The following is a 10,686-nucleotide window of genomic DNA, read 5'->3' as shown; positions in this document are numbered from 1 at the left end:
TGATCTTCAAAATCCACCTTAAAATTCTCATTTTCTGTCGTTTTAAAAAGCTTGGCAACTCTTTACTTCCTAGTGATCAAGCAGCCTTGTCAATCACATTAACATTGTCCTGGTCTAGAGGAAGGTGTCCCTGCCCATGGCAGGAGTTGGAATGAGATGGAATTTAAGGTCTCTTCCAACACAAGCCATTCTGTGATTCTGTAATTTTTTCCCTCATGTGCACAGATAACTCACTTCTTTATGTTTAACTCAGGAGCTTTTAGGGGCAGGAAGCTTTTTTTGTCAAGACATGCAGTTAGTACTCGCCGTGGTTGCCAATTATAAGATATTTAATTTCAATATTCATATATAAATGCATATAAAGACATTATGATTGAGTATAAAATTTGGATTCTTAACTCTGAGGATACCTGGTAAAATTCCCTGATATTTCTCATCCATTTTCTTCCAGTTTTAAGAAGAATTTTGGTTGTGGTGCCAGTCCTGCCGCCAAGGCTAAGGAGAAACAGGCCTATGAAATCATAAAGGAAGAGAGCAAAAAACTGGGCAAAATGAAATTTGCAGAAATACAAGTTTTGATCCTCTTCGTTCTCCTGGTGGTGCTGTGGTTTACAAGAGAGCCTGGGTTCTTCCCAGGCTGGGCAACAGTTCTCTTCAACAAAGATGATACAAGGTAGTGCCACTCCTCCTCCTCCTCACTTGGAATAAAAATGAAATAAGGCTGGATTTTATCCAGCTGAAAACACAGCTGACTAAACATCTGGCTGGTCTCTTGCAGCTATGTCACTGATGCTACAGTTGCCCTCTTCATTTCAATTTTGCTCTTCATCCTCCCTTCTGACTTTTCCAACCAGGGCAGAGAGGAAGAGCAAACAGGTGAGTTACTGAAGCACCAAAGATCGACTGTCAGTATAGGTATGTGGGAAATTTTACATTTTGGGTTTACAAAGGAAATTTCAAATATTAAATAACAATTCAAACTGCTCTTCCAGCTGTGTGATTCAGGTTAGGCAAGGCACATATCCCATAAAATTCTCTGTTTCTCATAATTTCACTAAGTAGGAAGCCCTTATCCCAGGAGTGTTCCCACCCCTGTTATACACGTGTAAAGGATTCCGAGGCTGGAATCTTCAGGATGGAATACATGACTCAACAGAAACACACGGAGTTGTTGCCACACACCTTTAAGTCACCCTTCCCTGCCTCCTCCTGTGCTTCTTGGAGCAGCTACAGATCATTCATTAGAGCTTTTGCAAGTCAAGTTTTAAAACCTTTGTTGATGGTTCTCCCGGCATTTGCTTCGGGAGGCAATTCCAGAGTGTGCTGGCAGAAGGGATTCCTGATGCTCAGACTTAACTCACCTCCCACCAAGGAGTTCTCCCTTCACAAAATCTCTTTTGAGTTCCAGGGGCCAGGGCAAAGTTCCGGGCACCTCCACCCCTCCTGGACTGGAAACTCGTTCAGGAGAAGATGCCATGGAACATCGTGTTCCTGCTGGGAGGTGGCTTTGCCTTGGCCAAAGGCAGTGAGGTAACATTCCTCGGCTCACCTGGGATTCGTGTTTTCCTGGGTGGTTTCTTTTCCATCTCGCTCTTGGTGCTGTCCCAGGACACCAGAGGGCACACTGGGAGCATCAAATGCTGCTTTCCCCAGCTCCTGGCGGTGGGACCATCCTTGAAGTCCTGGGATCAGTTCCCGGTGCAATGGGATGGCACCGCCACTCAGGGCAGCACAATTAACCGTGTTTCTGGAAAAGGGGCTGATTAGGAAACTGCCCCTACACACTGAAGGTTCTTTTAAATAAAATGTAATTGATGTGGCCAGCATGAGGAGATAATGTACCCAGGAGGGGTCTCCAAAGTATTTCAAAGCAAGGATTTACAGAAATAGGATTTAATTTAAACTATTAGAAGAGAAATGTAGAGCTTGCTAGAGAACCTTCAGGAGCAGGTAAAAAACATCTGCAGGAATCTGCCAGGAGCCCAGTGCTACACGTTATTTTTCAGTAATGATTTAAGTGATGGAACAGACAATCCATTTATTAACTCTATAGACAATAAAGAAATTCTAAAAGGCTTCAAGTGCCTGGAAATACTAGTTTAGAATTCAAAGGTCAAAATTAAAATGTAAAAGTACATGTTTGGAAAAGGAAATATTTAAGAAATCACTTTAATTTATTCTAGAATAAATCATCAAATGCATAAAAGCTGCTGCAGAAAGCCCAGAATGACAGGGAGGATGCTGCTGCTTCCCAGTGACTGACAAGGAGGAAGGGTGTGAAAAGCTTCAGACAGTTATCAAGTTCCCAGGCAATGTGATGAAATGACATTAAATCACTAGAGCATCTGATAAGATACATATAAAAACATTTTAGGAAATTAATTCAAGTTATCTTTGCTTACATTAAAAAAAGCACCTCAAATACTGATCATGTACAAGTAATGATCTGAACAGAGAAATAATTATTTGCTGTTAATCACTATAAATGCAGTATCTCCTCCTTTACAGTTCCTTGGAAGGGAAATAATGCTTGTTTTTATTTAACCTACTGAACAATCCTGCCTGTGAGCACTGGCTCTGCTTTTCTGCAGACAGCAGTTTGCAGGAGCACGGCTCTGAGAAGGGAGGGTTGGGACAGTGGTGTGGCTCTCTCCCCTCCAATCTGGCATCCTTCTTTGCTCTGTTGCAGGAATCTGGTCTGTCTGAGTGGTTGGGCACCAAACTGACCCCTCTGGAGACCATTCCTCCCCCAGCCATTGCCTTCCTGCTGTGTCTCCTCATCGCCACCTTCACCGAGTGCACCAGCAACGTGGCCACCACCACCCTCTTCCTCCCCATTCTGGCTTCAATGGTGAGTCCCAGCATTCCAAAATGTTCTTATAAGGACAGTTTTCAGCTCCTCAGTTGTCAAAACTTGGCTGACAAAGCCAAGCACTGGTTCCTGTGTCCCATCAGGGGTACAAGACTTAAAACAAAAATATAGGTAGGTGTGTGCACATACAGACACACACCGTGCCTAGTTCGACCTTTCTGAAATCATTGCTGGTGAAAAGCAAAGGGATTAAATTCATTGGCATATTAGACTTGGCCTTCTGGCCTAAACATGAAATCACTGCCAGCTGTACTTGTTTTTTCCAATTTGTTCTGCATGGAGACAGCACCAGCAGCAGCGTTTGCTTCCCTGCAACATTCCATGCCTGTATTTCACCCCCACCACTGGCCTTCCAGAAGTCTCTGAAGGTGACAGCGTGACCTAATTCACACTTCTGCATTTCCACAGGAGATTCCTGTTGCTGGAGGAGACAGGGTTCTGCCAACTGCAAAGCTGGTTCCAGACAGAAACTGGAATGAGCTCCTCCAAAATCTTTTTTGCATAAGCTGCAGACCCCAGCCAACCCCTAAACCAAAGCTCTCACCTTCAGAGCTTCACCTGCCTCCCCTGATAATTTAATTTTGTTCTTAAGCAATATGAAGTCAGGGTTTAGAGTAAAATATAAGAATTATTTATCCATTTATACATGAGCAACACAAAGCCCTGACCACAAAATCAATTCTTGCATTTGCTGCATAAGGATGCTGGAAGTGTCTGAAGCAGCACCAAAATATGAGTGGCTGCAGAGTCTGGGGAAGGACGAGGCTTCTGACATGGACAAATAGAATCAGTTCTCTGCCAAAAGGTTTCTGTGCATTTTTGGGTATCAAAATCACCATCTCTTCTCTCTTTTCGTGCACAGGCTGAAGCAATTTGCCTCAACCCTCTCTATGTCATGCTGCCCTGCACACTCTCTGCATCACTGGCATTCATGCTCCCCGTGGCAACTCCTCCCAATGCCATTGTCTTCTCCTATGGACAGCTCAGGGTTATTGATATGGTGAGAAACAAAAAAAACCCCTTTCTTTCCAGAATTTTCACCCCTAGGTTTGATCTTTCCTTTTTCTAAAGCTGGCTCCTCTTGGGGGAGCGTTGGAAAAGTCAGTGCGCCCGGCTTTTGTCAAATGGAAAGAAGACATGTGCAGTAATAAAGGGTCACACTGTCTCTGGTACACTCTGAGAATCTTACAAAGCTGCTAATGAGCTTTTAAAGAACAGCCAGGACCTCTTGAAGATTTTATAATAACAGCTGTCAGTGTCTAAACTGCTTGAAAAGCCCAAATATAGAGCACGAGGGTGTCAAAGAGCCCTGTCACCTGGGCAGCTCTTCTGCAGGGACAGGGAGCAGCCTGGCACATCTCACTGGGTGCCCTGATGCCTCAGGAAATCACTAAAGAAACAAGGACAGCAGTGCCATGTCTCTTGATAACTTTTCTAACTTAAAATTGATCCAAGAAGAAACGCAAAGTAACATTAGAGAGAAATACCAGGTCAGAAGAGAAGTGGATTGAAAGGATTTCAGGATTTCTAGTTTTAAGAGTTTTATCCAATGGAAACCTTTCCCTTTATACAAATTATACTTGTGAAGAAAACCAACTTAAATCAAATTTGGTGGAGTTGTGAAAAAAGGCCAAAGAGAAAATCAAACCATACAAACAACCCTAACCAGCAAGGAAGGCAAAAAGTGCTCAGCAGTGCTAACAACGCTTCTCTTTTATAATTCTAGGCCAAAGCTGGGTTTGTACTCAACATTCTGGGAGTTCTGACGATAACTCTTGCCATCAACACCTGGGCTTCATCCTTGTTCCAACTGCATACATTCCCATCGTGGGCAAACAAGACAGGGACCTGCCTGTAACGTGGGGAGGAGACAGAACCCAGACTGTTCCTGTCAGAGCTGCAAGGAGAGCAGGGCTATCACCCACAGAGGCAGGGGTTAAGAGAAAAGCCTGGAAAAGGACAAGCAAAATCATCCCATTGATGACAGCAATAAAATTGCCCAGGTGCTGTTCAGGCAGCACTTTTGTCACCCCACCAGGAGGACGAGGTGACTTTTGGCTCTCCAGCCCTCCCACCTTTAGATTTTCTGCTTCTTCAGGGGTGTTTTCTCCCAGTGCTTTTCCAGTGAGTCTGAAATCTGCAGCAAGAAAAGAAGGGAGGTGTGTGACTACACAAAAAGAAGGAGAGAGACTGAGTTGCTGATTTCACACACAGATCTGTGCTGTCACCACTCTCCACCCGTGTATGTGTATAAGTTCGAGGTGTACATGATTGTTATATACTCTGTGGGCACTGACAGCGAGGTGTGTGTTGGGTGATTACAGAAAAGTCACTGTCAGCCCATCCTGTTTTGAAATGTATTTATTTGCAGTCCCCTTGTGAGGAATGCAGAAGATTCTTTTTCTCCCAGAACATCTGCCCTGTTGTTATTTATGTCAGATTACAGCCTGCAAGGTCATAATAAGACTTTTCCTTGAGAAGGAGAGAATTTCTGTGTCCTAAAATATATATATATGATTGAATCAAAGATTTTTTTTTTGTAATGTACCCCTGTGTTCTGGAGTTTATTTTTTTATTGTAGATCACTGCTTCTATTTTCCTTGTATCAACTGCTTGTCCACGTGCTCACATATAATATCTTGAAATAATCAGAGAAATCAGCATAGTTGATTTTCTCTTATCTTTAAAGTAGTAATTATGTTGTTATTATTGTCGAGTCCAATTTTCTTGGGATGTCCAACCCAAGATTTCCCCTTTAGAAAGCCTGTTATGTAATCCTATTACATATCTAATCCCTATTCTGCTGCAGCTGACTTTCAGGAGCAGATAAATTCCTGACGACCAAACTGACAAAGGATTATCCAAAGGCACTTTTCCAAACCAATCCCTCAGTGCCATAAATGAGGTTGGGTTCAGACAGAGCAGTTACTCACTGTGTGCCCCTGGAGTTTGCTCTGAAACCTTTGTTCTGTGGTTACCTGCCTTAACTTTGCACAAAGTGCAGTCCTGGAATCCCACTCTGGTGGGATCTCCATACTGGTTCCATGAGAGTGAAAATGAGGGAATTTCATTCTGAAATAGGACGTTCTCTTCAAAATCTCCCTCCTTTCTCTACCCTAATTATTAGGAGACAAGGACAGTGTGCAGTGCAATTTTGACTCATAAAATGTCAGAATTCACTGACTTGCAGCAGTTTCTTTCCAGTTCCAAATATCCAGACAGTTCTAGTGTCTGCTACTTATTGATTCCTCAGCACTGACAGTTCCACTGGCTGTGGAAATCACTGTCTTGGAAAGAACAGCCTGGTATTAACTCTCCAGTGGCTTTGACAGAGTTTTAATTTGATGTGAGATAGAGATCCAGCAGAATATCCACAGCTCCAGAAGGAAAGGCATTTATTCTCTGTTGCTATGAGCTCCTGGGTAACTGATTTCCATCACATAATGACTTGCTCAGGCCACTGCTAAACCACTCTCCTTTCCCTTTGCGTTCACCTCTCTCAAATAACACCCAAATCTCTCTAAGTATTTTCATTACCCTGCTCACCCTGTGTCTGAGGACCTAAAAATGACAAACCGGAGCAGATGATTTGCTGTGAGCCTCTCCCTCCTCCCTCCCTTTGTCTCCAGCATCAGGGCAGTGTGCTCTGCTTTTGTTTGCTTTTTGTTTTCTTTGAAATACTCGCACAGACTTTACATGTCCTTCTAAATTACTGCTTAGCTAAGCAGGAAAGGTGGAATTCTTATAACATTTCCCGTCGGCCTCTCCTTCCAGCCCTTTTAAAACTGTGTTATGGTTCTTTGAAGTCTTTTCTATTAGTCTACATTATTCAGAGGCTGTGGTGTGCCTAAAGTACCTGCAGGAGCACAGGTGCAATCTTTATGCCAATCTCAAGAAGAAAGGAGGGAGACATCAAGTAGCACAGAGTGTCATGGGGCCAATGCATTAATGCTGGGTGTTCCGTGTTCATTAACGTGGGTGAGTACACAGAGATTTACCAGGGAATATCTGCAGTGCAAGTTACTCAGAGGGTTTAAAAATGCCCAAATTCCAGAAAAAAATAGGGGTGAAAAGCTGGAGGAGAGGAGAGGAAAGGAGAGGAGAGGAGAGGAGAGGAGAGGAGAGGAGAGGAGAGGAGAGGAAAATTCCAAGGTTAGAGAAGGGAAGGGAAGGGAAGGGAAGGGAAGAGAAGAGAAGAGAAGAGAAGAGAAGAGAAGAGAAGAGAAGAGAAGAGAAGAGAAGAGAAGAGAAGAGAAGAGAAGAGAAGAGAAGAGAAGAGAAGAGAAGAGAAGAGAAAAGAGACACCAGGACACAAAGAGAACTGAGAATTCCATTACCAGTTTCCACCTTGCAGTGATGGTGGCACTGGGCAGTTTATTGCCTTGGGTGTGTCAGAGCTCAGGACCAGTCAAGGTACAGCTAAATATAGAGTGCTTGTGAAAAGACCAGTAACACTATTAAAAATTTTCATAATTTTCTAAGCAAAGCAGGTAGAAAGTGTTTCTAAGCCCCATTATTACCCGGATCACCTTTGAAGGGTGGTTCCCCATTATGTTTCCAGATATTGCCCTCAAGGAGTGGCTCTATTTCCCATTGTGTGATCAAATTTCACAATCTGCTGCGAAACTGCCAGCTCAGCACCTGCTGTGCTTAGCTGTGATTCCCAATGCAGCTCCTCGTCTCAGAGCTGACACTAAGGTTGCTTTCCATAAGTGATAAATTCGGTAATGAGGAGGGGACTTCTGCCTTTTTGCCTGCCTTGGCCTAAAAAGCACTCAGCAAAACCACAAAATACAGGTTTCCCACAGTGTGTGCCAGTGAGTAAGTGGGTGACTCGGAGTCACCTCCTCCATTCTCCCTGGAGTTACAGAGCTGTCCTGCCTTGCCTTGCCCAGGCACACGAGCACACACACAGAGCTTCTGCAGGCACCCACATGTACTGCCAAGGTAAAAAGGAGGCCTTACCCTGGTAAACACACACATTTCTGTGACCACACCGTAAAAGCTGATGATTTCTGGGCAGGCTCCTGAAAATCGCTTACATTTGGGAAAGGCACCTCGCCATAAACACCTCGGCAGCAATTTGTAAAGTGGCATGGGAGTGATGCAAGGGTCACTGAAATCATAAACAGACGTAACAGGACACATGGCAATTTGAAAGCTAAACCAGGATGAAGCCAGCACATCTTTCTAATCCTCAAATTGGTTTGGAGAAACCAAAAATTTGCTCCCAGTCACTTAAGAGGTATTACAATGAACCTTCTTGTACAGCACTGACATCTTGAAATATGTCCAGGCCTTACAACTCAATTCCTAAACTTTCATTTAAAATACAAATAAATAAATAAAATCTACCTGGAAGGACACCTTATCATAAAATGGACACGAAATAATTCTCAAAATTATTCTCAGCAAACCAACAGCAACATAAGGGTCTGTGTTTTATTCAATAATTAGCAGTGTGTAGGTAACTATGGACCTTTCTCCAGGAGCTGTAAAATCAGTTCCACTTGTGTCCTTGAGGAAATTCCTCCCCTGGATAACGATGGCATTGTTGGCAGCATCTCCAACCCTCTCTCCATTTGGTTTATTTTATTTTAGGAATACAACCCTCTGCTCTCAATTAGCACATTGGATTAAGTGCTTGCAAAGGCAGAAGCAGAGTTTAAACCCTGTGCAATGACGAATAACTAAAGAACAGAAAGCAGAAACACGAGGACTTAAGAAATGCATAACTTGAAATCATCCAGGAATTTCACAACCCTCAATTTTTATTTTTTTTTCCAACATGGGACCAATAAAACTATTTACAACTTGATTCACTGAACTTTATGGCTTGAGTTAGTAATGACCAAGGTGCCAAAGTCTGGAAATGAAGTGGTTTGAATGTACTAATCACCTGGTGTCCAAACTAACAACTGTTTAATAGAACTTAATCACTACTGTCAATGCTGGGTATTTTCTCCTGTTAAGGAAACATTTAGTCTTATTTATCCTTTAATCATATTAACGCACCGAAACCATCCAGGTGCCATCCAGGAGGTGTGGGTTCCCTCCCCACGTGCCAGCTCCTGGCTGCAGACACTGCCCAGGGTCCCCAAATCCAGGTCAAGCACCTGGTCTGATGTTGCTTTTCCTTGGAAAACTCCCTTAAACAGCTAAGGAATGGAACACTTTTCAAAAGCAGGACAGCAGAGTCAAAAAAATTGATAAAATTTATTTAAATTGTCCAAAAGGAAAAAAAAAAAACCAAACCAAACCAACAAAGTACAAACTAACTTGAAAATAGAGGAGGAACAGAATGGTTAATTCAAGTGTTCAACACTTATATATTGTTATGAATGAGACCAGATTCAACTGCTTCAAGGCTCGGATGTTGGATGCCTGTGTGAGCTATTTGCAATCTAACAATTAATCACAATTACTTTTAGCTGCCACTGCACTTGAAATACTAACTAGAATCAATTAAACCATCAGAAAGTTATTCTGCTTCCAATCTATGCCATTCAGACAACTTCAGGTCCTGCCCAGCTAAGCAGCACTCCAGGAATTTCCTCACTTTCCCTTGATCCCTGTCCAGTCCATGAGAAGCAGAGCAATTTCAACTTTTCCCCACACCTGCCCTTGGGACTAAGGGCTCTCCATTCTTTGGAAGGGGGTGGACACCCAATTTCAGTAATTCTGCTGATCCTCATTTCCCTCCATCAAGCCCAGAGAGAAGTGGTCAGAGTTGTCCATGAAAATGCTGTACATTAATATGGAATTTCACAATGTGAGACAAACAAGGTGTGTGCAGTGTTCCAGTTAGCTGGAATGGCACCAGTTTTCCCAGTTGCCTCTCGAGGGGACCTTAGTGAGTACTGGTTAGTCTGGGGCAGTTGGGTGACTGCAAAAGGAAAGCCCCATTTCCCTTTTTTGCTCTAGGACTCTCCTGATGAGACTTGCCAGAAAGCTGAAAATGGATCCTCTTTATTTTTGACTCGTCTGTCACCCGAAGGGAGCCTGAATTTTTCTCCTTGTTTTTCTTGTCTGCATCACAGATTACACAGTTGTACAATGGCAGCTTCCTCACACCTGTGCTTTTGCTTTTCTCCCCAGACCTCAGCAAGCGGTGTTGTGGCACTGGGAGGAGCAGCAGTCTCACAAGATTCTATGGAAATAATCCAAAATAACCTTTGTAATGCCTTTAGTGTTATGTTTTTATCACCCAGGCTCCGTGGCAGACAGCAACATCATCAGAATTGGCTCTGATGACTTTTAGAGTGAAGACAGGGCAGGTTTTTTCCCCCAGTTATTGACAAAAACCAATGATCACAGCCAGAGCTACCTGGATAGTCACAGTAGATCGGTGAATGGCACAGTGAAAACAAGCACCAATTTCATGCTCATGCTTTACCTGTTAATTTAAGATGGATTACATGGTGCATGGACAAGACAGAAATAAATTCCTGAAACATATTCCAAAAAGGCTGAAGTAGAGCTGCCGGAGGGGCAGGCTCTGACTGAATCCTGGCTCCCGAAACCAAAGCCTTTCTCCCAAGTGAGCACAGGGGTTGTGGAAGTGCAGGAGTTCACACTGTAAAGCTTCTGTATTTTGGCAGAGGTTCTGTAAGGAACAAAAACCAAACCAAAACATGCAGCTTATTAGCCTAGAAGAACAATCTTTGCTCTGTTTACACAGTAACCACACACCTGTATCTCAGAAATATGAGACAAGTGATGGGGAAAGGGGAGGGGACTGACAGCTTCATTTTCCTCTGCACCAGGTGCAGTCAGCTCTGTAATATCTTTCCAGCCCCTATTTTGACTCAGTG

The 10,686-nt window shown here is 43.3% G+C and overlaps 1 protein-coding gene across 1 annotated transcript in view; it reads left to right on the top strand.

The window, feature by feature from the left end:
• The window catches only part of SLC13A2 (solute carrier family 13 member 2), a 12,675-nt gene extending 7,189 nt beyond the window's left edge, over positions 1-5,486 (top strand). The window contains exons 7-12 of the mRNA XM_017743090.1: positions 452-673; positions 779-876; positions 1,409-1,530; positions 2,690-2,851; positions 3,735-3,872; positions 4,599-5,486. Of these exons, the coding sequence (XP_017598579.1) occupies positions 452-673; positions 779-876; positions 1,409-1,530; positions 2,690-2,851; positions 3,735-3,872; positions 4,599-4,730 (874 nt within the window). The 3' untranslated portion in view covers positions 4,731-5,486. The remainder of the gene's footprint in view (positions 1-451; positions 674-778; positions 877-1,408; positions 1,531-2,689; positions 2,852-3,734; positions 3,873-4,598) is intronic.
• The last annotated feature ends 5,200 nt before the right edge of the window (positions 5,487-10,686 follow it).

The sequence above is a fragment of the Corvus brachyrhynchos genome, unplaced genomic scaffold (genome assembly GCF_000691975.1).
Source record: "Corvus brachyrhynchos isolate BGI_N302 unplaced genomic scaffold, ASM69197v1 scaffold99, whole genome shotgun sequence".
Taxonomy (NCBI): Eukaryota; Metazoa; Chordata; class Aves; order Passeriformes; family Corvidae; genus Corvus; species Corvus brachyrhynchos.
This window is presented reverse-complemented; position numbering and strand designations above follow the sequence as displayed.